The 22326-nt window shown below is 43.4% G+C and overlaps 1 protein-coding gene across 1 annotated transcript; it reads left to right on the top strand.

Moving 5' to 3' along the window:
* The first annotated feature begins 3668 nt into the window (after nucleotides 1–3668).
* STOX1 (storkhead box 1) lies at nucleotides 3669–21540 on the top strand. Its single transcript, XM_030951201.1, is given in 5 exon segments — nucleotides 3669–3729; nucleotides 16472–16624; nucleotides 18116–19648; nucleotides 19651–20365; nucleotides 21384–21540. Coding segments are annotated over 5 exon segments (2502 nt in total). The 3' UTR covers nucleotides 21424–21540.
* Nucleotides 21541–22326: the final 786 nt, after the last annotated feature.

The raw sequence follows: 22326 nt of genomic DNA, 5'->3' as shown, positions 1-22326 counted from the left end.
GTAAGAATCAGTACCTTTGCAGGTGTGATTTTATAATGTTGCAAGATGTTGTATATAGTCAAATATTAGTTCAGCTCTCTTTTATTCTTTTCTTTAAAAGGACAGCAGGATAATGCTGCTGAGTAGATTTGTTGCATGCTGCACTTTGATATTTATTTGTAGAAATTTCCTGAGCTGGATTCCAGCCCAGGTGACAGATTCCCAGTGCCAGGTGTTCTGATAGGAAATGGATTCCCAGGTTATTTTCCCCTCAGCCTGCTGAGGGACACAGTGCAGGGATGATTGACTGAGTGGCTGTTCACATTTCATCACACACAGCTGGGTAGAGGGAAGAGTGGGGAGGAGGAAAAACCTCTAGGAATCCCAGTCTGAAATCTCCCCACCCTGCTTTGCAGCAGATATTTTTCAAGTACCAATTTGCTTTATTATTTCGTTGCAACTTTTTTGGTGGTGTACAGGATTTGTTTGAGTTTCAGTGGATTTTCTTCCCTGTATTGCTTAAATCTTTTTTCGTTTTCCTGACACAGGATCATCCAGTTACATTCCTGTTTTATCATGCAAGGGGCAGAGACAGCTGGAGAATTGCAGCCTTCATTTTTGGTCCCTTTTTAGCAGGGCTGGATGGTAGCCAGCAGATCAGATCTAAAAAAGCAGACAATGCTGCTACATGTGTTGTAGAAATGAGCAGCTGGAGACAGAGGTACCTTGCAGTGCTGCTCTCAAGGACACACTTGTCTCACAGACCAAACTGCTGTGCTGTAAAACAGCCCCGTGCAAGTGTGCAGAGCACAGAGTGAAGGAGAAAAGGGAATTTTCCCTCCAGGTATCAGGTACATGCTGGGTAGATGCCTTGTTACACGTCCAGCTTGGACACTCTAATTAAACAACAGAGCTGTGGAAGTTCTCTGAGCAGCTGGAAGGACTCCTGTCTGTTTCACAGGAGGTAATTTATATCTCCCATAAAAGACTTTCCTTTTCAGCTTCTCTCCTCATGCCTTGTTTTATTGGAGTGCTATTGAGGTGAGTTAAAGACTTCATTAACAATAAATGTAACTATTAGAACGTTCATGTTACAAGTTGTGAAGTCTTGGGAAAGAGTTTGCAAAAGCAACTTCAGGGTGTTCATAAATAGAGAAAATGCTGCCTTTGTCAAGTATCCCCTCTGGTATAAAAAAGCCATATATAATGTGAGTAAACAGATGAAAATACAGATTAGCTGCTTACCAGTATTGAACCTGATTTTTCTCTCTTAGTGTTCTTCCTGAAATCAAGCTAAGAACTTTTTTTTTTCCCTTTATTTTTTCTTTTTTTCCTTCTTTGAGTGGAGGGGTGATGTTTTCATTATGACAAGGAAAGGAAAAATGAGTGACTGTTAGTACTGGGACACATATGGATGGCAGCACATCTGTAAATTCTCAGACCATCCATGGCATCCCTCTGAGTAATATGTTTGCAAAGAACGTGCAGTCAGCATTTTCAGTCTGGTGATTTGAGTATGTAGTGATGGACAGTACAATGTGCAATACTGGTGATCCATGGACACAAGCAGAGTTGGTATAGTGTGATTTTTGGGTAGCAGTGGCTCAATATGTAGTATTGATAAGAGGTGGCTGTGCAGATGATGTTCTGAGCAGTGAATAATTTTGTTACCTACTTCACCCTTTAAAGAAAAGGAAGATTAATCCACTATCGGTCTTATTTTCAATGAAGACAGTTGAAAAAACCGATTATGCTAATGCAACATGCAATTTAAGAACCTATAAAAATTCCTTAATAGCCCAGTGAGTTGGACACCAGATCCCTCCCTGTGTGAGCAGCAGGCTCTAAAGCAAGTTGTGCCTTTACCTTGACTGGTGAGGATTTTGCAGGGTGAATGAGAGGGTGCAGAGCTCTGCACAACAGGAACAACCTGTGCAAGTGCTGCAACCAGTGCACAGGGCAGGGCTGGAGCTTGGCCTGTGCTCTGCACTGGTGCCTCCTTTGCCTGCTCTGCCAGCCCTTCCCCAGTGGAAGTGTAAACTGAGACAGGGCAGGAGATCTCCCCTGATGCTGGGGGACAAGGGGGAGGGAGTCTTTTGTCTCTGTGAAATCTTAGTGCGAAATAGAGGCAGGTTCCTCAAGGCCAGAGTGGGGTTTTCTGGAGGAAGAGTGCCCTGTCCCGGAGCTAGGAGCAGCAGGGACAGGGGGGAGAGCTGGGGCAAGGCTTGAGTGCAGTGGCAGAGGCACAGAGCCAGTGGCTTTAGTGGCTTTAGTCTTGACTCTTCCTATCCTGCGTGTGTGATCCCCCGATGGTGACATCCTCTCTTGTGGAGCTGCCGGGAGGAGCCTGGGCTGCCATCAGAGGCCTCATCAGCTGGAGCACCAAACCACTCTCTCAGGGCAGGTTACACTCCTCCTCTGGCATTTTGTAAATCCTCACAGGCAAAAATCCTGTGGCCAGGCTGGTGGAAAAGTGGTGAGCAAGCAGAGCATCAGCAGGACAGCTTTCTGCAAGGGGACAGCTTTCTGCAAGGGGGACAGCCTCCCATCAGTCACACACTGGAGCAGACTGGGTTTGCTGATGGCCTGGTGACTGCTGAGTGCACTGCGAGGGAGACTGGGCCCTCGGTATTCAGGAGAAATGTGCTAGGAAGCAGGTGTGCTGGGGTTCTGTTTCCTGGAAGAAGTGGCTGGATTTAACGTGGCTGGATCCCAGGAGTGAAATGAACTGTAAGGTGCATTCATAACCAGTGGAAGACTGAATTCGGTTCATTCTTTATGGACGTTTTAAGCAAAGAATTGGAAAAAACACTGGGGCTGGATGGGATGGATTGAGTCAGCACAAAGATTCCTGAGACAGAGCTCCACAACGTGCTGCTGCTGCTGCTGGAGAAGGTGAAAAGGTAAAGGGGGGGGTGCAGGGCACCGAGGGTGGGGTGACGGCTGCTGCCGGGGCAGGCACTGCTACTCTGAAATTAGCAGCTGCTTTTAGTCTTACATCCTCTGGAAATGTTCACACACACACAAAAAGCATCCCTACGAAATGATCCTTATGATCCTTTAACCCTTTCCTAAAAATTTATAAAAGTGGACATGGTGAAATAACTAAGAAGAAATCAAGCTCAGATCCATTCAAGTTGCTACCCTAAATATCTAACTATTCACATAAATTTTAACTACATCATACTGGTGAATGTTTATCCATCGTTTTCATTTGCTACCTGCAATTAGTACATATGCAATTGACTGTTCTAGTGACCTCTGCAGTCTAAAGAGACCAGGCTGCAATGAAGGGCTTGGTCTCTATAGAAAGTACAGCTGGGGATTATCAAGTGTTCTTAATGCAAATTTTCCATAAAAAGTCCTCTGAAATGTGATTGCAAAGTACACCCACATCACAATTGTGGGTCAGATTAAATTTCTGCTCCTGGTACTGACTGCTGCCTCACAGCCCTTCAGTTTTCACTCGGGGCATTGGTTTTGGTCAGTAAATCCCTTTGCAGTTTGCAGTTGCTGGGGGGAGCCTTCGGTATGCCGGGGTCATTAATTCTGGAGTCTCTTTTACTCTCGGTCCCGTGGGGTTTGTGTCGGTTTGTCCTGCAGAATGCTGCTCTTGCCCTGCCGACCTTCAGCAGGGGCAGACAACACCACAGGACCGCTGTAATTGCAATTTTCTGTGTGGTTTGGGCATGGTCAGTGAGGGCTGCTCTCTGTGGAAGGTACCAAATTCTAACTATCAGCCTAAGGCAGGTAAGGGACACCCGAGCTGCTTTGTGGCAGCTCAGATATCAGCTGCAACGTTTGGATGTGAAGGGCTTTGTGCTTTAACTTTCCCAGGATAAAGGACAGGAAGCATTAACAACCCAACCAGGAATGCTGATAACAAAGACCAGAAGGTGCTGCAGTGGAGACATTCACCTCTCCAGCTCAGTAGTTACTGCTAGGTACTTTGTGAGATGCAAACAAATCTCTTTTCAGTTGGATTTCCAAAGGTTAGTAGGCATTTTCATAGCTGGCAATTGGAGATGTTTATTTTTACTTTTCCCTGACTGTAACTCTGCAATCCTCTCTGTCTAGGGATGAATTATATCATAATTCATATTCTTAATTCATATTCATTCATATATCTTAATTCAATTCTATCTAGAAGTGCATTTTACTTCATTTCAAGCAGGACTGGATATTAGATCACAAAAGCTTTTTGTTGAAGCTAACTAGCAATTCTTCCAGAAAGAATTCAAAACTGCACTTTTTGTCAAACTTTTTTTTTTTTTGCCAACTTTTGGAAGACCGAGGAATTCTTAATGATACATTTCAAAACGTTTAACAGGAAAATATCTGATGTCTAGCCTGTGTTATCCTTGGCTAGCTCAATCTCATTATTCTTTCTTAACACTGTCTTAACTTAAATCACATCATTCTTTTTTTCCTGTTTCTGGGATTTACTCTTCTTTCCCAACAATTTGTATAGAACAGCCACTCCCTGTTGCAGCCCCATTTTCTGGCTGTAAAATTTCTCTCTTCCTCAGTCATTTCTCGGGTACTCTGGTAACTTCTGTTAACGCCAGCTGGAGTTCATCTTCCCTGATCACAAATGAACCTGCTGACCTCTTAACTCAATCCAGGTGAGGAGAGGAGTTATCAGGAACAAGAGTGCTTTGTTGGTCTCCACCTAAAAAGCAGTGACATCTATAGGTATGTTGGGAATGGTTCTCTCTTACTGTAGTTGAGTTTTATATCACTGATGGAAAATTATATGTTACTGCTGGTTTCCTGGGCATGATTTAGAGAACTTGACTCTGTTGTTTTTTTACCTCCTTGTTCCCAGTAACCTCTTTTCTGATGCACAGGATGGCTAGTTGAATACAAATGTAGTTACTTCGGTGGTAAATTAATTAGATTATTTCCCCTATTATCCTGCCACTTGCTGCAGTAACAGCCAAAGGGGTTTCTTACAAGTTAGAATGCTCTCACTTGTCTTAGTGAATTTCACTTTTTCGGACAATTAATGTTGAAGTGATGTTTTCATGATTTTACTTGAATTTCTGGAAGCTTAACTGAAAAAAATATATTTGAGTGTCTTTATTTAGGTAATTTTCTGATTTTAAATTATATATTTTATATATATTATATTCTTTCAAAGTCATCATAATGGCCATTTTTCTGCTCTGCATTACTTTTCTCCCATTTCTTATATATTTTTTGCTCTAGAAAAGCAAGTAGCAAGTTACACAACTAAAATGCAAAGGACAATATTTTCTTGGGTTTTTACAAGAAATTACCATATTTAAAAAATGAAGCTACTGGTATCAGATTTGCTGTCTGTATTTAACACAGAGAGATTTGACTGCATTTTTAATCTATCTGCTCTCATGTAACTGTTTACAAAAATGAGAAATTCAAGGAGCCACTTGGGTTTTTCACGTTTCCTGACTAAAGGCTGGGACGTTGGGAACCAAGCAATGTGGTTCTTAGGAAACATTTCCTTCACGTGTAGCAACAGCAACATCTGCAAATTCCAGCAGCATTTGTGAAATGTCACAAATACCTGGGTGTACCAGGTGTCAGAAATAGAAATCACTCAGCCTGCAACTTTTATCCTTGGCTGTGGTACACGAAAAGAGTTGGGAACGAGTTTCCAGAGCCGTGAGAATAATGAACCAGCTCTTCTGAGGTTTTTCCTTTGAAATGAACCCCCGCTTGTTTGCTGGGCAGCAAGGGGCGTTCGGCACCGCAGTGGATTTTGCCAAGTCCCATTTCAGTGCAGAATTATCCAGACCCTGCTGCGTGCTGGGTTTCCAGCCCTGAGCACTCCGAACTCCTCACTGCTTATCTCAAGGAGCCCTCCTGGCTATTGTTTGTATCAGAAGACGCTGTGGTCCCACAAACCGTTGTTGCTCTTTATCCCAGCAGTTCAAATGAGGTTTGTTCTAGAGAAACACACCGGGGCGCTGGACATGCTGACTTTACAGGACAGGCTACACCTTGACTCATACTGGTCACCGGGAGTTTAATGAAAGAAAGGGAAAATTCAGTCCCAAAATCTTGTAACTAACACAAACTGCCCTGCTGTGTTTATTCCCAGATAAAATCCAGAAATGTCTCTCTCTCTGATGGGGATCTCATGGGATGAATAGTACAAACACAGGACTGGGCAGGAGCTTTTATATTCTGCTTGAGATATGGAGGGGAAGAAAAGGGGAAAATCACGGCAATTAAAATTGTCCTCAAAGAGTGAAGCTAATTTTAAAAACTCTTGATCTGATAACTGAGCAAACTCCATAGGAATGCCGACATCTCTCTGTGGAGCATCCCCCGCGCTTAGCTGAGTTGTTCAGTCAATTGTTCCCCAAACGAGGGGCAAACTGCTCCCTGCCACCCTTCCTGTTCAGCCTGGGGGGATGCACGCAGGGGAGAGGAGCAGGGGCCTCTCAGCTGAGATTAGATACAAATACAAATACTCGATTTGAGCGCACTGACCTCCTGAGCCTTTGGAGAGAGAAACTGGGGTGACACTCCAGGAGAATGTATCTCAGCAGCTGCTTGCTTGCTGTCCTCGGTGGTCACCAGCTCCTTTCCGCCATCCCAGCCTGCCAGCAGCATTTTCCATGAGCCTGAACTCCTTTGTGATTCCTGTCGAGTAGAAGAGAAAACACCAAAATGAAACATTTTTGCGTAGCCTTCAGAGGCTGAATTTGCTGTCGGTTCAGCATCTCTGTCGCAAAGTTACAAATTATTCACAAGGAAAGCTAAGGAAGCCCTGTCCTTTCCAGTTAGGCTGGAGCTGGGATGGGCATGCAGACTGGGATTTTTCTGTGGCCAGGTAATGTGCTGGTCACCTTTTCCAATGAGGATTCTGCTGCAGGCTGGAAATTTCTCTCTCTTGGGAAATATCCTGTTAAAGAGTGACGTTGAAAGGACAGTGCACTTTTCTGTGAAGTGTCAAGTTTTATACGTTTTTGCTGGAGGTATTGAATGAACTGGAATGAGATCAGACAAGGAATTGTTTTGTGCTCTTGTTTGTGCATTTGTAGAGTAATCTGATAGGTCTAATTCTTCACTTTTCTTTGTGTGACTCCCACAGAACATAAGGAGAAGAGAAGCAGCTAAAAAATGGGCAGACAGTCCCTGAAGCTGCTTTGATACTCAAACAGAATCCCTTTGTTGGGAGAGGGATGGAATTGAATCTCCTGAAAATGTTCATCAACAGCTTAAGGAGCAGTGAGCAAAAGTTCTGCAGCATTGTGGCCTGCAATAACCTTTCAAAGAGCTGGCCCAGCTTTGGGGAACTGTATTAGTTCCCAGGTGTGACTTATTTAGTGTGCTCAGCAGGCACTCCTCACGCTCAGCTTCTCTGGATGTCTGTACCAGCTTTTGGGAAGAGTTTTGAAGTGGCACTGGTACCCCTGGGGTCCATCTACAGCTGGGTATTTCAGCATTTCCTGCTTATTAACAATTCTCAGCATTGCTTAAAATGAGAGACAGATTCCTATCCCCAAGCTACCTGGCAAGCTTTTAGGACAGATTTGTTTTCATTTCAGTTATTTAAATTTGTTCACAGCAATGAATGTCAGTGTCAGCACGGTTCTGCTGCACATTTACTGAAGCCACAGATGAAACTGTGGCCTTGGGAGCAGCTGATTTCTGTTTGGCCTGCAAAAGGTCAGGACTCTGGAGTGGATATTGTTTGTCAGGCACTGCACTTGCACACAGGAACACAACTTTAATGAGGATGGCAGCTCAGCAAGTGGCTGGGATGTGCCTCATGGGATTCCTTTCTTTTGGAGTCCCTTTCTTCCAGGGTCTTTCATCCTGCCCCACAAACAGGGATGTAGGTTTGCAAGTCAAAGGAGAATAATTTTGTATTTCAATGGTGCTGGCTTCTGTGAAATGTAACTCACAGCACGGGGTCATGCTTTGCATTGAGCTGGTTAGGATTATTTCGAATTCTGTGTCTTTTTATTTTTATTAGGCCTGAAAAGAGTGGATGACCTAAAATGGTGCTTTATTTTGCACTGCTGTGGATAGGCTGCCAAACATGAAGAACAGTTTGAGTTTCTAACAGTTTTGTTGTCAAACACTACTTTAAAAGTGCTTTCCAGTAAGGTATGTGATTCAGAGCTTACTTACTTGCATATTCTGTTGTAACTGGGTTTTACCTGTTATCACAGTTGTTCCAGTGATAACTCTGCTGATATATTTTAAGGAGGAAAAAGGGAAGAAAACATTTGTGCTCCTTTGAAGGAGCTTTTTATCTACCTTGCTATTATTTGTTTTTGATCTAATTCCCTCTGTGTCATGATTGTGTAAGACTTAAATTATTTCATAATGTTTAATACCTAATTTTAGCTGGCATTTAGCCCTTACCACTGACTTCAGATAACACCCCTGCAGGTTTAATGCATTTCCATATAAAATTCTTACCAAGGTGTTAATCCTGTATTACAAAAGCCCTTTCTCAGTAGAACATGTATTGCACTGACCTTAAATGCTACACTCAGACTACTGATTGAACTTACAGCAGCAAGGTACCAGGGCCTGTGATCTTCTTCAGAATCCTGATGCATTTGCCAGATCTGCTCAGGTTGAATTACTTGAAAGGTGTAATCTGTAAAAGCACTTGTGCATGCATTTTTTTTCACACCACCCCAACATTAGTTTCTAATCATACTGTTTAGCATGTACCACTGAACAGAAGTGTATAATTTTTATAATAAGCTCTATTCAATTTAATTGACTCTGATTTTTTTTTTAAATAATCTCTAAGCAGTTTAGTTGGAAAGAACTTGGTATGCACTGTGTATTTCTTGGTGCTAAAGACTTTCAGCAGCAAAAGCTATTGCTTCTGTCTTTTGGGTGAGAAAAAAAATTCAAGAAAATAGGCTGAGCTGTGCTATATCCTCAGTCTTTTGAATTCTTGCACCTTGAATAATGAAAGGCAGATCTTAACAGCTTTAATGCTCTTTTAGAATCAGGGTAATTTGAACAGGTCTAATTTTTTCTGTCTCAGAGAGAAGACAATTGTTTGTGTTAATATCATGAAGTTAATGAAATAAATTGCAATAGTTTGTAGTGCTTCTGCTGTGGTCTTTGATATGGTTTCAGACTCAGAGACTTCATTTCAAGGCTACTTTTAGCTTTTTCTCTACTGCCATCTTGCTTTAGCACACTCCATGGCTGTGCAGAGCAGCAGCATTAACAGTGAACCCGTGCTGGAATCTCCAGCTACATCTGGAGTTCAGCTATGCAAAAAAAGTAAAGAATACAGGAGCTATTTATTTGAGAGCTGAAGAGAAAACCAAGTGTTTTCTCATCTGGATGCTGCTTGGCATGGCTCATTACCAGTGTGAGGAGAGTGTACCCTTGTTTCTGTAACTTGGTGTTGCCCCAGAAAGCCTCACAGCTCCTGGAGGTCAGAAGTGCCCTTGCTTGGGGTCACACAGAGCAGGCTGGGGGTCAGGGAGGTGCAGGTACAGCCCCAGCTGCACCAGGGGACTGCTGCACTCAGTCATTCCTGCCCCACCTCCTGCCCAAAGGGGTCAGACAGGGCTGCTCAGGGCTTTACTCAGCCCCAGCCTGGGAACTGCACAAGCTCCCTGGGCACACTGCTCCACAGCCACGCTGTCCTCAAAGCTGAAAAGGTTCTGGGGATGGCAAATCTGAACCTCTGCTGTTCCACCAGGTGCCTGTTGTGTGTCATTGTCCCACCACACTCTGCTGCTGCCAGGTCCCTCCAAAGCTATTTCTTCTCCAGGTTCTACAAGAGCCATTCCCTCGGCTGTGCCTCCAGGGCAGGTGTTCCAGGCCTGCCCCTCTTGGTGTCCCTCTGCTGAACTTGCCTCTATTCCTTAGACTCTATAATTTACTTTTGCCCCTGAAATTGTTCTACATTTTCAGTATCCCACAGACACATGCACATCTCTATGATTCCCTTTGGAGGCTTCACCTTGGTCTGTGGGATTCAACAACCCGTATCTTCACTGTAAGTGTTCTGCCAAACTGGCTTTTGAAAAAACATTTACTATTTACTGAGTCCTCTGTAATACAGAGGAGTTGCTTGGTTGCACTGTTTGTCTTCTGTGACATCCTTTTGGCTGAAATTTGGATTAACTGAAACATGGAAAGGGTGTTTTATAGCACTAAAGCCATGGAGACAGTTTTGGGAACTGCAGTCTAAAGTCCTTGAGTTCAGACTAGTGCTGTTTAATTTGCAGTGTCCAAACAATTCCTCTGAGACCTCTTATGGTGGTGAAGATGCTGCTTTTCATTTCTAAACAGGTTTGTTTTGTTTTGTTTTTCCTGTGGACCATAAACTGCAGCCTAATGAAAGCGTGCAGAAAGTTATTTTCTAGCAAAGGGGACATCCTTAAAGTTGGATATCCACTTAGGGAGAGTGGAAGGAAAAGTGGCTGTGCACATCCACCAACATCCCAGGCTTCCCAGGCAGGTGTGAAGATGCCCCTGTACCATTAAAGTCTTGTTCTCAGCTGAATGGAAAACTTCCCTGCCATGGGATTTGTCCCAAATAAGATCTGGGGCCTGCTTGGTTCCACTGCACTGTGTGCTGGTGGCTCCTGTCCCCATCCAAGCAAGGGGCCTGGGGCCAGGGGAGCTCCCACTGCACCAGCTCTGACAGCTCCTGCTGCATGGGACAGGTGCTGCCTGGGGGTGAGCTGTCCTCAGCTCTGTCCCCCTGCTCTGGGATTTGCTGGAAAACCTCTGCAGGGAGCTGTGCTCTCCTTTGAACAGCTCTGTGGGTGCTGCTCCTCTGAACATCTGGAACGTGGCTTCCCTGGGCTGGGGTATGTGTGAGCTGAGTGCAAAGTGAATTTTGATTCATTCTAGAGAGGGGAGACACGACCATAGGTATATCTTACTGCCAAGTATTACATTGTATGCTTTTCCTGTCTGCCTTTTATGTGACAGCACACTTCCAGGCAAAGCAGGCAGCAGGAATAGTGCAGCAGCTGGAGCTGACCTTTGGCTGTTCAGGCACAGGAAGGCACAGCTCCATCCCAATGCTTTTATAGCCAATCTTGCACCCTAGAGGTGAGTACCATGCCAACCCCCATTACTGCTGGCTGCTTAGAACAAAGCTTTGGACATTAAAGAACTATTTGAATTTCTGAGATTTATTGCAGAACAGAGGGCACAGCTGGAGAGCAGTTTTAGTGGGGGAATGCCAGGGTTGTGAAGGGGAATTTTTGGATAAGGCCAAGTGGAAAAGCTGTGCTTGTGTCAAATTCCTGTAGCAGTGGATGGCAGCACCTCAGGACAGTTCAAGGAGTTAGAGACACTGCCAGTGCCTTGTTTATTCCTGTTCTGTTGTTTGGCTCCATGGTGGTTGCTTTGCACCTTGCTTGGGCCTGTTTAGTTTTGTGTTATTTGTGTTATTTTTTTTATCTCCTTGCAATGAACATTTTGAATCTATCTGTCTTTTACCACCAAGCCTGACACTAAATGCTGAAACAGTTAAAGATGACCTTCCTTGCTATCAGCTGTGCTCTGTGTGTTCAATGCATACATGAATTAAAAGCCATCAGCATGCTACATTATATGAAAAATAATGATCTGCAGGGCTGTTGCTTGTTGTTGAATTTTTCTGCCAGTTTTGCAGTGAATGCCCCAAAGGTGGATGTGCTTATGCAGTTCTGCTTGTTGGCTTTTGTGCCAGCTGTGGGTGAAATGCAGATCTCTGCACACCTTGGCTGTGCTCTCTTGAACAGTGCATTTGGAGCTGCATTCCTGCCAGTGTGCTCAGGCAGTGCCTGTGCAGCTTGAAACCTGCTCCCAGGATGCTCTCAGCATCCAACTGGACACATCAGTGGCCTTGCTAAGAGCTGAAGGGGTTAATCTCTTTGAAGGTTAGAGAGACACATTTCAATGGCAAAAGCTTACCCACTGTGCTCTGTGGTGCTGTTCACAGGGGTCTCAGGTTGAGGGAAGAGATGAGGATCTGACTCCATGTTTCAGAAGGCTGATTTATTATTTTATGATATATATATAATATTAAAACTATACTAAAAGAATAGAAGAAAGGATTTCATCAGAAGGCTAGCAAGCAAGAAGAAGAATGATAACAAAAGCTTGTGATTGAAAGTCTGAGCCAGCTGACTGTGATTGGCCATTAATTAGAAACAACCACACGAGACCAATCACAGATGCACCTGTTGCATCCCACAGCAGCAGATAACCATTGTTTACATTTTGTTCCTGAGGCCTCTCAGCTTCTCAGGAGAAAAAATCCTAAGGAAAGGATTTTTCATGAAACATGTCTGTGACAGTGCTCAGCTTAGGAAAACTGTGCCACACTGAGTGTACTGGTGTCTGCTGTGTGACTTGTTCCTGTCTGGGCACTTGGGCAGAGGTTGCAGCAGAGAGCTCTTCCTATTCTTCCTGAATCTTGCTTTGTTCTCACCATATCTGCCTGTGGGGTTTTTATTAGCTGGTGAAAGAAATTATGGCTCTGGGTTGCCATTAGCACTAAGATTAGAGTAAGGATTTCATGATGGCTCTCGGGTAGGAACCTCAGAAAGCACGTAGACGTCGTATTTCCAAAAATTCATAACAATTGCACTTGGGAAGAGGCTTTCATGTGTTGTTGGGAAGGCAGAAAAAGTGCTTGGCTTTTGCTGGTTTTGTTTACTTCTTATTAAGTTGCATGGCAGCATCCTTTGAAAGTTGTAAGGAATAAAAAGTTAATAAGAACTTAGTAGGATAAGGTAATCACAGAAAGTTTGGAACTGTAAAGACCAGAAATTGTGACCAAATGGAGGGCACTCTTTGCCTAAATGTCCTGATTTGGGAGTGTCTGTCCTGGCAGGAATCAGTAGATACAGAAATCTGACATTTTCATGTGCTTGTAGCTTCTTTGATGCCAGCTGAAGAAGTGTTGGTGGCCTTAAACTGACGCTTGTTTCTCTGAGGGTTGTACAAAATAATCAAAGAACAGATATTTGCTGTTGCTGAGAGCTTTTGTTTGTTTCAGCAATAGATCAGACACATTACAAGATCTGACAGTTTCATTTAATTGAGCTGTTTACTCTTTGCTTCACTAAAAGGATGTTTCTGAAAACAGGACCTAGTCCAGCACTAGTACAGAGTACTTGTGCCAAAATACAGTTTCTCTGTTATATACTTAAAATTTAAAATGTTAATCTTAACTGCCTTTATAATCTACATAGAATTTTTATTCTTTAATAAGAACACATCTTGTAAACTCATTACTGTTCAAAAAGGGTTGTGCTAGAGTTCCCAACTTGCTATGATGTTCTTATTATCATTTTATTCCTTAAAGTTCTTTATAAAATGTGATTTTTTGCTGTAAAATGTGATTATGATGCACTCTAGTCTACAGAAAATTCTTGAACTATAATATGCGATTTTTGCTATGTGATTATGATGCACTCTGGTCTATAGAAAAGCAGAAGCCTTGCAGTTGGAAGCAGTATTGCTCTCACTTATATCTTCTGCAAAAGCTGAATTACATCAAACAAGCCAAGGCTCTCATGCAGAGGCACAGGATCTGTGGCATCTTTTGTATAATCCATTCCATGATAGGTTCTCCCAACTACAGAAATACCAATCTTCTATTTCTACATGCTGTGTCTTCTCTGCCCATCACATGTTTTGGGGTTTTTTCTGGAATGGATTTACTCCTAGTCCTTTATTGTTCTGCACAGTTTACCTGAACTCTTAAGAACTAAATTGAGTGCTGTTGTAACAAATGCCTCTCTGTTCAATTCTTCAGAATTAGCCTGGGTTTCACCCAGATAAACTTGTCTTGTGTGTAATTTTTCTGAATAGCCTGAAGATGCACAAACTCTGCAACTGTTAAACAACTCAGTGAAAGCTGATAATGCTCACATTACAGAGATGGAACAAAAATCACTTTGTGCTAGTCAAGAATACCCAGAGGCTTTTCTGTGTGCTGAGTTCTGTTACCCAATGCTCATATTACAGATGGCTTCCCACACTGTGACCAATAAGTGCTCCAAAAAGGGCATTCTTGGGTTTTAGGTGTCCAGGTAATGAGCACAGTTTGAGCAGACCTGTAAAGCAAACTGAAGGATAAGAATAGCTGAGCCCTGGCCAGCTGCTTTAGCTCATGTGGCTCTGCAAAAGCTGCAGAGATGGAGGGAGGGAGGTTCAGGGGTTTGCTGTATTCACACCAGCAGGGGAGAAGCTGGGCTCTTGGCTGCTGGCAGTGCCTCACAGAGGTGTAAGCAAGGCCCTCCTGAGACTATGAAGACAGCAGGAAGGTGATTTTCATCAGATTTATGTAGAGTAGGGAAGTGGGCAGGGTATTCTGCAGGCAGGCTTTGAGCTGTAAAAGGACAGCCACTAAGGAGCTTTAATGAGAATGGTGTTCTGGTGATTTTGCATCAGACCTATGAGACACGGCTTGCACAAATTGATAAATCTTCTCCATGTGCAAATCTAAGGGATGCAGCTTTTAAATGTTTCCAATGAACTTGGGAGACTATCTGAAGCACAGCAACAGTTATTTAGCTATGCAAAGTAAATCTACAAAGCTTTACATAAGAACTTTATCGATAAACACTTAGAGGGATGCTTCCTGGGCCTTATCAATGTCACCAATGATCTAATTCTTGCTTTCACAATTTCAGATTTTATTTCAAAGTCAGGAGAGAATGATATCTAATATTTATGTTGTTAGCAGATGTGCACTATTGACTCTGCAACATTTTAGGCTTGTGTTCAAACATGATTTTACATTTTTAAAAATTCCTTCAGTATCAAGCTGGCTTTTGTTTAATGCTTTGAATATTATTCTGAAACAGCCTTCCCTGAACGGAGGCACTGGATTTGATGCTGCAGAACAGATACAGACAACAACAGCAAGATAATAACTATAAAGATAATGAAGAAATTTTAATTACACTTGGTATTTTACTCCTTAGCAGTCTGGTGCTCTGCAGGAACAAATGGTCAAATTGGCAGCAGCACGGTGTGCCCACAGCAGACTTCAGACAGCAAACTATTCACAGGAGTCATTACTGAATGCTGATGGCCTTTCCCATAGAAAAAGAAAGCTTGCAATGGTTTCTGCACCTGCAAGGAGTTTCCTAGCAACACCACTGAGGAAACTGTATGCCAGGATTTGCTTTTCAGAGTTCTTTTTGTTGAATATAGCAGCAGTTGTAAAACAAAGTTCAAGAGCAACTTCAGCTCTTCAAAGCAATGTTGTGTATTACATTTACTCAGAGGAGTGTTTGTGTTGTAGTTCTCTGCCTAGAGGATAAATATTGGGTTACAGTGTCATCCAATTGACAAGGGTGGTTTAGTTAAACATGAACACAGCTTAATCTAAAATGTCACTTTCTACTTGGGGGAAATTCCTGTTAGTGTTTAACAGTGGGTTATCCTGTGAAGGAACCAGAGTCCCTGCTGCCTGCCTGGCAGAGGGCACAGCCAGGGAGCAGGGCAGCACAGAACATCACCTGGCTGGGAACAGACCATTAGTCTGACTGAAAAAAGAAGAAAGGGGGGGTTTGTTTTTTTGTTTTGTCTGAGGAGGTGTCTGCAGTCACTGTCTCACTGTGTGCACGGACCTCAGGTGAGTGAGTCCCTGCTTTGTGCCTGGTCATCAATAACTGCAGGGAAATCCTTATTTCAGCTACAGCACCCACAGGTACCGGGTCAGGAGCACTTGCTGGGCTTGTCCTTTGCCACCTTGGGAAGAGCTGAGAGTTTATCTGGGTTTTATGCATGGGGGAGTTCAGGTGAAGGACTGAGACCCTTTTCAGCCCTCTGGGCTGGGGCTGCAGTTTCTGAGGAAGATGGGCCACACTCTTGGCCCCTCCAAACTTCTGCTTTTGTCATGCAGAATAAGAACAATGTTTTTGTCTCTTACCAGGACAGATAGTGAGGTAGCCTAAAAATGCATGCAGTTGTAATAAGAGTTTTTGCTCTGTACCCGGTTTACTAAATGATCTCTAGTTCTAGAACCCAGTCTAAAAGTGGCATTTTACCATTTGTATTCAATTTTATGTACATTTATATTCAATTTTTATAAGAAGGGACAAAGCCTATTACTTGTATTTTTTTCCTTGTGTTCTGACTTGGTGAAAACATTTTGTACTTAGATCATTGGATGTTGACCTTTCCCCCACTAGCTACCTGGAGAAATACAGGTTCTGCATGGTTTAACGTGTAAGCAATCTTCTAAAAAATCAGCAGTCATCAGAAATAATTCTCTCTCTCAGCTCCCTGTTTATAAATCTAAATTATGGCTTTGGCTGGAATTCTATACCAAACAAACTAACGTGATTAAGGCAAACTTTGTGTTTCCTTCATTACAAAGGCTCATTACAAAGTGCTAGCACCACCTCCCTCCTCTCAGAAATATTTCTGAGTAATTTGCCAAAGAAAATTAGCTGAGAATAAGGGAACTTTTCAGTGGAAATCTTTCACAGCTGATAGAAAAAAATATGCATTATTCTATTCAAATAATTTTCTTTTCTTTTAGGTGATGTGACCCCTGCTGTCATGAATCCTCTCTCACAGCCAGGCTCTGTTCCTTTGGCACAAGGAATATGCTGGACCATATCAGACATGAATGCAGATCATGTGGTGGTCACTCAGGAAACTCTAATGGAGCAGTTAGTGAAAAATTACCCAGGTAACTTGTTTGTTTCTCCCTCCTTTAAAAAGTGGCTGTATCATCAAGCTTGAGTTTCTGATGTTGGACAAGGGATCAGGGAATGCTTACAGGCAAAGCTGGCAAGGTGTACAGTTCACAGGGAACTGCTAGATAAATGAATGTGCAAACTTCTCATCAATCTGTGAGTGTCACTGCATTGACTTGAATGCAATCCTTTCCACAGATTTAATAAATCTTTGAGAATCTGAGGGAACTGGCTGTAGTTAAGAGTATGTCCTTTTAGGGGGTGGGAAAGCACAGATGTGGTATTTAGGTGCTAGACATGGAACAGCATAAAATAGACTCTTAGATCACAGAGACTTGTTAAGTCCTCCTTTAAGAGACAGGAACACAGCTGACTTCGACTGCCAAGGGACTGGGTAAGAGTCTACATCTGGTGTTTGCTATCAAAAACTATAACCAGCCTCAAATTCAGGTTTGTTGGTCGTATTCTAACCCTTTCCTTCCTGAAAGGAAATTACTTACACTAAGTGATCTTTAGTTCTTGACTTCTAGCCCAATTGGTTGGAGCATGGCGCAAATAATGCCAAAGTTGTGCATTTGATTCCTATATAGACCACTCACTTACGAGCTGGACCTGATGATCCTTGTGGTCCCTTCCAACTCAGAATATTCTGTGATTCTGATGGGGTGGCAGCCACTTCCCTTAATATCTGAAAAGTATCCCATTTCCCTTAGATCTGCAATATCAAAGTGTTATTGTGATGGAGACTTTGAACAGGTTCATTCTGGCCCTCTCAGGAGGCTGCTTTGTTTGATACTGAGCTGCTTCTTTTAAATTCTCTTAATCTTACAGCTCTGTGAATGCTACAGACTGATCTGATGGGCATTTTAACCAGTGGGAAAAATATTAATGCAACCCCACAAAGTGGCACAGAACCACGCCAGGAATGTGCTGCACTCAGTAAGTGCACTGTGATAACCACAAGGCAGAATTTGTAGGTCAGCCAGAAGTAGCATTCTCAAAGTTTGTAGGGTCTGAAGGTATTCTTGCTGTGTTTTCACCTTGCTGGAAGTTCTTAGTTTGGTGGGCAGGAGGTCAGCTGTGACTAGACTAAGGACTCTGAGACTGTGACACCTGATGGAGAACTGCAGCTTAGACCAGTCTCAGTGAGGTAACAAATTGACATCTGACCAAACTACACCAGAAACTTCAGAGAGTAATGAAAGCCCCTGTTAAAGAACATGCCAGGAGAGAAATGCTTTGAACAAGAAGTTGTTTGGTTTGTACCTGGCAGAAAGTCTCTCTCATGAATATCATATTCTGACAGACACAAAGACAACATCCTTGCTCCCTCACAGTGGTGCTGCAGTGGCAACACAGCTAAATGCTTTAGTATTTCATTTTCAGGTGATTTCAGGGCTGTTGTAGGAGAGAGATATTTTGGCCAGCACTCATTTTATTTGAAAACTTGTTACTGATTTGAAGTATCTGTCTCTTTGTTCTAGGCATTGCAGTGCCCTCCCACAATGTATTATATAATATCCTTGGCACTCTAATTAAGGAAAGAAAAATCTATCACACAGGAGAAGGATATTTCATTGTGACTCCCAACACTTACTTCATCACAAATGATGCCACAGAAGACAACAGAAGGATCCTGTTGGAGCACAGTTGTTGCTGTTCATCACCTTCCATCACTGACCTGGTAAACATTAAGTCCTGCACAGGCCTAGTGAAAGAAAGCACTCCTACATTACCCTGTTACAGATCCTGCCATGGCCAAAATAAGCTCTGTGAACAAAGGCAAGGGCTGGTGATGAGCCATGGATCTAATGGAGAGGGACAGAGAGGCTGCACTGAATTGAAGCCTTCAGTTCCAACTCAAGGCATCTCCACATGTGCTGAGAACCATTCCTGGGACGCCATCAAATCCCTGACATCTGTGAAAGCAAAACTGAAAAGCAAAATGTTTGGCCTTGGCCTTTTCTGGAGAAGTGGTTCTAAGAAAGAAAAACACAAGAAGGAGTACTCCACTTTTTCAGGCCAGTTTCCTCCCCAGGAGTGGCCAGTCAGGGATGAAGATGACTTGAACAACATCCCACGTGATATTGAACATGAAATCATCAAGCGTATTAACCCCACTCTTACAGTTGATAATTTGATTAAACACACAATATTAATGCAGAAGTTTGAGGAGCAGAAAAAATGCAGCAGTAAAGAGAAAAGATACATCAGTAATGGTACCTCGGCTGAAGTGCCCACACTCAGGCAAAAGCATCTCTCAAAGGATTGTATTCAAAGGGCACCGAGTAAACCAGCAAAACACACCAGGAAAACCAAATCAAAGAGGGAAAAGCAGATGAGCAGGAGCAGCAGGAAATCTCACAGACAGAAGCTAACATCCCAAAATGTGAAACTGGCAGAGAGCTTTTCCCTGCCCATCAAAACCCAAGAGGCACCTGCTGCAGCAGTGGAATCCCAGGGGATATACAAGAAGCAGATTAAGAATCCTTTCCAGGGTCTGCCATGGAGACCTCGCAGCTTTCCTGCCAGGGGGCACCAGGGTGCTGGAAAGTGCCAGACTCACAAGGGAGGAAGGGCTTTCCAAAGGCCACAGTCCTTGGCCTCCTCAGGACCCTTTGGCTGTGAAATTGAAAGGCTGGGCGCAGAAAGTGAGGCTGGCAGAGCTAAGCAAAACAACCCACTCCATGCTAATAGGTCTGACCTTCAACTAAAGAAAGGCAGTTTCAGTGAAAATGGTGGTTATCCACAGGGCAGTAATGTGCAAATAGAGAACAGAAGTAGATACTTCCTGGGGAGTAACATTTCTGAAGAAAATGTCTCTAGAAGAACAGTAAAAAAAAAATCCCCTTGCTCCTACATTGAAGATAATGGTGTGTGCAAAGAGGATGCACGATTTCCATCGCACCTGAAAGATGAGCATTGCAGATGCAAAGCAGACACTGTGTGTGAGCTCTTAGATCAAACAGCCAGTGACTTTCAAAATGTCCATCTTTCAAATTGCACAGCCAGTGCTAATCTAGCCCCAAAAATGGTGTGAAATACAGACGAAAGACTGATAAAAGGAGTGAACTTCTATTTAACCATGACTGTGCCAGCCATCCTGGATCAAGGGAGCTGGAAAGGGAAGGGTTCACTGGTAACTCCCATCTTCTGTACCAAAAGGGACACGATGGTGACACCTGTCCCTTGTCACATCTGGATGAGAATTCTGAACAGCTGGCCCCTGGCCATGCCTGGTCAGGCACAGGAGACTGGAGCACAGCTGTGTCCCTAAAGGCCTCTAAGGTTAGTACCTGCCCTGCCCAGCACCACACAACTGCAAATAAATGTGATATGAGATACAAGGGAAGTGCCAGCCTTGCAGAATCAACAGATGGCTCCAAGGAGCACCCTAAACCAGACAGCACAGAGGAAAGCTGGCTGTGCAGCCAGGCTCTTCTGAAAGGCCACAGGAAGGAGGAAGGAACTGGTCTCAGTGAGTGTGGGAAGGGCTCAGCTGGGGCAGGTTCCTGCCAGGCTGGCTCTGACTCTGGCACTCTGCAGAACTTCACCCGTGAGGGGGGAGAGGGAGCAGCACGCTGTGCTGTGGGCTCATGGATCAGAGTGAGAAACCCCCCAGGACAAAGAGAGCAGCTTGTAAAGAGTGCATGTCCTGTGAGCCCACAACAGAAACACCCAGAGGGGACAGAAAACCACAGCATCACAGGAGACAGTGGCATTGACTCCCCAAGGTAAGAAAACACGTGGCACTAAGATGCTTTATCTCCAAAGTGACCATCAGATTTAGGCAGAAATGTTGCAGTAAATCACAAACCCCTTCCCCAACAACATTTGTAAAAAAAAATTCTGTATTTTTTAGACTTCAGTGTTCTGATCCAGAAATACCCAAACTGTATAGTTCTGCTAATTCCTTTAACAGGAACATTCTCCCTACATTGCTGCTGTTTGTATTTTGCATTTGTTTTCATGAGGCACGACAGCAGCAGCAGTTCTGTCCTGCAGGTAGAGATGACCTAGGACAGAAATGCTGAGAAAAATGAGGTTTGATAAATTCAGTGTTAAACACTGTGCTTGGCAAGCTGCAGTTTGCAGGCAGGCTCAGCTCACACAGATCTCCACATGTGACACTGGATGTTGTCACAGGCTCTCCAGCTGAACATAAAGAACAGAGATCCAGCAGAAATTTAAAGTAGAAAATACCCTTTGACTTGCTCACAATAGGCAGAATGTGTACATCACCTGAGCTTTCACAGTGTGCATTTTGCCTGTAATTACACCTGAAAATCCCTTAATGGAAAATAAATTGGTATGAAACAAAGTTTTACACAGAGACCTCCAAAACTTAAGTAAATTGGCAAGAATCTATGTAAAAATCACATCCTTTTTTTTTAACAGCAACACATATTCTTAATATCTTAAATGAGTGATATTTAACTGTAATTAAACCATTGGAGTCCTCACTAGATTTGTGCTGTCCCCTTGAGAAGGCAGTATATGAAGGAACAAAGCACAGATTCCAGTTTCTAAGGGAATCCTGCTAATTGTTCATCTTTCCCTTGGCTGTGCACCCTTCCAAGCACATTTCCTGTGCATTACTTGGACATGAAGACTTGAAATCTTTAGCAAAATGTACTTCAGAGGATCATTTTGACAGTGTGTACATATGCCCATCTGTGGCACTAGAAGCTAAGCCAGCTCAGTTCATTTTTGCAATGTGGAGTCTGACTTCTAATCATTATGTTATTTTAGGTGGACTGAGAAGAAGATGAAGCTTCCTGCCAAATTCTAAAAGTATAAATAACAATGCAAAAAGGAGGACAAGTGAAAGGACAATTGTAACAAAGCTCCTTCCTTCATCTAACTCTGGTCGTGAATATTTGATTATTTTTTAATGAGATTGGTAAACTTTCCCTTTGTAACAAGGTAACCATAGTGTAAATGCAGCTGGTCACAGCAGTGAGGCAGTCTCTAAATCAAAGCTGTTAGTTAAAACTTTTGACAGCAGTGTTTGGAGAGGTCATGTGTGTTTTGTTTGCCCTCATCTTTGATTATTTTTTGTGTGTCTCTCTGATAATAAAAGTGAGAACTGGCATTCTTCATTGAGACTACAGCACTGACCTGGAGGGGGTTTGTTTCTGCAATAGGAACTGCTGTTGGCTGTTTCACACTGTAACTCTGCAAAGTGTTTCCTACTTGTGAAACCAGCTCATGCTTCACTTTCCCTGCTAGAAAACAAAACAAATGAACTGTTCACGCACCTGGCGCTACAAAAATTCCTTCAATCCCAAGGTTCTCTGACCGTGTCCCGCAGCACTCTCAGCTATGCTCAGTCTGCCTGGTGTGTTTGTATCTGTCAGGCCGGGTTTAGGCTCTGCGAATGAAGCGCTGGTGGCAGGAGGCCAGCAGCTGAGGCCAGTGCCACTGCTGCGGGCCAGGCCCTGCTCTGCTCCCGACCTCCGATTCCCTAAGGAATCCGCATCCCGGCAGCTGCCAGCATTCCTTTACGCATTGTACTTCCTAAGGCTAATTTGGACTTCTTCCTCTCGATTGATCTACAAGCACGTTGCGCAGGGCTCATGCTGCGTATCACCACAGGATTTTAAATCTTAGGCATTTGGTCACAGTGCCCATTCCTACTTCAGACTTTTCACTACTACTGAACGCCTCTCTGCGGTAGTTTCGGAGGCTGAAG

This window comes from Camarhynchus parvulus, chromosome 6 (genome assembly GCF_901933205.1).
Source record: "Camarhynchus parvulus chromosome 6, STF_HiC, whole genome shotgun sequence".
Lineage (NCBI taxonomy): Eukaryota > Metazoa > Chordata > Aves > Passeriformes > Thraupidae > Camarhynchus > Camarhynchus parvulus.
This window is presented reverse-complemented; position numbering and strand designations above follow the sequence as displayed.